The sequence below is a fragment of the Colobus angolensis genome, unplaced genomic scaffold, assembly GCF_000951035.1.
Source record: "Colobus angolensis palliatus isolate OR3802 unplaced genomic scaffold, Cang.pa_1.0 Scaffold119, whole genome shotgun sequence".
Taxonomy (NCBI): Eukaryota; Metazoa; Chordata; class Mammalia; order Primates; family Cercopithecidae; genus Colobus; species Colobus angolensis.
In genome coordinates this window covers 7,157,684-7,160,699 of record NW_012113030.1, presented here as the reverse complement: position 1 = coordinate 7,160,699, position 3,016 = coordinate 7,157,684, and the positions used below count along the sequence as shown (strand labels likewise).

General features: G+C 49.7%; 1 protein-coding gene across 1 annotated transcript in view; it reads right to left on the bottom strand.

The window, feature by feature from the left end:
• Positions 1 to 3,016, bottom strand: part of ZNF541 (zinc finger protein 541) — a 56,814-nt gene that overhangs the window by 27,302 nt on the left and 26,496 nt on the right. Inside the window, exon 4 of the mRNA XM_011926693.1 lies at positions 1,980 to 2,220. Within this exon, the coding sequence (XP_011782083.1) occupies positions 1,980 to 2,220 (241 nt within the window). The remainder of the gene's footprint in view (positions 1 to 1,979; positions 2,221 to 3,016) is intronic.

Here is a 3,016-nt window from a genome sequence, read left to right as displayed (position 1 = left end):
AGACTGAGTCTTACTCTGTTGCCCAGGCTGAAGTGCAATGGCACAATCTCGGCTCACTGCAACCTCTGCCTCCCAGGTTCAAGCCTCAGCCTCCTCAGTAGCTGGGACTACAGGTACCCACCACCATGCCCAACTAACTTTTGTATTTTCAGTAGAGATGGGGTTTTACCATGTTGGCCAGGCTGGTCACGAACTTCTGGCCTCAGGTGATCCACCCACCTCGGCCTCCCAAAGTGCTGGGATTACAGGTGTGAGCCACCGTGCCCGGCCTGCCTTTTTAATTTCTTATTTCTTATTATTTTCTTAATAGAGATGGGGGTCTCAATATGTTGTCCAGGCTAGAGTGCAGGGGTTATTCAGAGACGAAATCACAGCTCACTGCAGCCTTGAACTCCTGGGCATGAGCAGTCCTTCTGACTCAGCCTCCCAAGCAGGTGAGACTACAGGTGCACACCACCATGCCCAGCTAATTTTTAATTTTATTTCTTGAGACAGGGTTTTATTCTGTCACCCAGGCTGGAGTACAATGGTGCGATCACAGCTTATTGCAATCTCTTAAGTCCTGAGCTCACGTGATCCTCCCACCTCAGCCTCCTGAGCAGCTGGGACTACACGGGCCACCACCACTGCCAGCTGATTTTTAAATTGTTATTTGTTGTAGAGACAGGGTCTCACTATGTTGCCCAGGTTGGTCTCAATCTCCTGGACTCAAGCAATCCTCCTGACTTGCCTCCCAAAATGCTGGGATTATAGGCGTGAACCATACATAACACCTGGCTTAAACTGCCTTATGAGATGGCAAGTTTGTTTGTTTGTTTGTTTACTGAGACGGAGTCTCATTCTGTTGCCCAGGCAGGAGTGCAATGGTGCCATCTTGGCTCACTGCAACCTCTGCCTCCCAGGTTCAAGTGATTCTCCTGCCTCAGCCTCCTGAGTAGCTGGGATTATAGATGCCTGCCACCATGCCAGGCTAATCCTTGTATTTTTAGTAGAGACGGGGTTTTGCCATGTTGGCCAGGCTGGTCTGAAACTTCTGGCCTCAAGCAATCATCCCACCTCAGCCTCCCAAACTTCTGGGATTACAAAGTATGTGAGCTACTGCACTCAGCCAAGGTGGCAAGTTTAGAAATAATCGTTTATCAGGGATGCTATGGAGATGGGACCCAAGAATTCAATGGGCCAGAGCATGGGAAAAGCAGGAGGCTGCTCTAAAGGATCCAAATGTGCAAATTCTCTGTGGCTCATGAGATGCAGTGTGACAGACACAGCAGAAGGGAAACTGGGCTGGAAGTCTTGAGGCCTAGACTCTCCTCCCAATCCTGCCTATGGCCATTTGTCATGGAACTTGCTTGGCCTTCATCTTTGTCCTCTGAGCAATTACTATAATAAGTAGTCAAATAACTCCAACAGTTCAAACAAGGAAAAAATGGGCTCCCTCAGGCGAAAGTCCTTAGCCCTATTCAGTCACTTTAAAATGCCTATTAAAGCAACTATTAAACTAGAAAACAAAACGTTTCTAAAAATTGGCAAGGAGGCTGGGCATGGTGTCTTATGCCTGTAATCTCAGCACTTTGGGAGGCTGAGGAGTGTGGATCATGAGGTCAGGAGTTTGAGACCAGTCTGGCCAAGATGGTGAAACCCCATGTCTACTAAAAATACAAAAATTAGCCAGGCACGGTGGCGGGCGCCTGTAATCCCGGCTACTCGGGAGGCTGAGGCAGGAGAATCGCTTGAACCCGGGAGGCAGAGGTTGCAGTGAGCCAAGATTGCGCCACTGCACTCTAACCTGGTGACAGAGCAAAAAAAAAAAAAAAAGAGAATGGAGTGGCTGTGGCTGCAGCTGAGCAGAGGTTATACACATCTGGAAAACCCAACAGAGGACGCGACAGGTTGATCTGGGAGGACAAGAAGACGACCCAGGAACACATCCCCACCCCCAGCCCCTGAACAGACGTTTTTCTGACCAGACTCCTACATACAGGTGGTCCTGGCGCTTAAAGGCCTTGCTGCAGATTTTGCAGACGTGCTTCCTTTCCTGGCTGTGCGTCAGGTAGTGCTTGCTCAGAGAACTGGCGCTGCTGAAAACCTTCCCGCACAGGCTGCAGTCCAGAAGTGGGTTTTGAGGGGAACTGTGCTGCCGCTTTCCTTTCCTGGCACTCCCCGAGGTGGCCCTTCCTCCTTCGTCAGCCTCTTTAGCCTTAAGCACACCTAGCCCCAGGTCTAAACAGAGGGAGAAAGCACAGGTTATACACAGCCAAGGAAACCAAGCGAAAAGCGCGGCTAAGGCACTCCACACCTCTTAGAGCCATGGTGGCCTTGTAAGTGTCGCACAGGAACTCTTGCTCCACACAAAGTAAACAAGGTTCAGAAGCAGGTGAGGGGAACAGAAGCCCTGCAGGACAGCACCCGGACCTGGTGCCATGCGTGGAGGGACGACTGCAGGCTGAAGCCCTTCCAGAGCAGTGTGACTGCAGTGGGCTGGGCTTTACAGCCACACCATCACCTGGTACTTTTGGAAGGGCAATTAGAAATACATTATCCAAAACCTTGGAAAAGTGGAAATCCTTGCATACACCCAATTCTGTTTTTGGGGTTTTCACATAAGGAAATAAATGTAGCTTTGTACAAAGATCTAGCTGCAAGGGAATAAACTGTCATATTGCTTTTCCTGGTGAAATGTTATAAACAACCTAATATCTGGGTTGGGCATGGTAGTTCACACCTGTAATCCCAGCACTTTGGGAGGCCGAGGCAGGTGGATCATTTGAGGTCAGGAGTTCAGGACGAGGCTGGCAAACAAGGTGAAACCCTGTCTCTACCAAAAATACAAAAATTAGCTGGGCATGGTGGTGTGTGCCTGTAATCCTAGCTATCTGGGAGGCTGAGGCACGACAACTGCTTGAACCCAGGAGGCAGAAGCTGCAGTAAGCTGAGATCGCACCACTGCACTCCAGCCTGGGCAACACAGCGGGACTCTAAGCAAAAAAAAGAAAGAAAGAAAGAAAGAAAGAAAGAA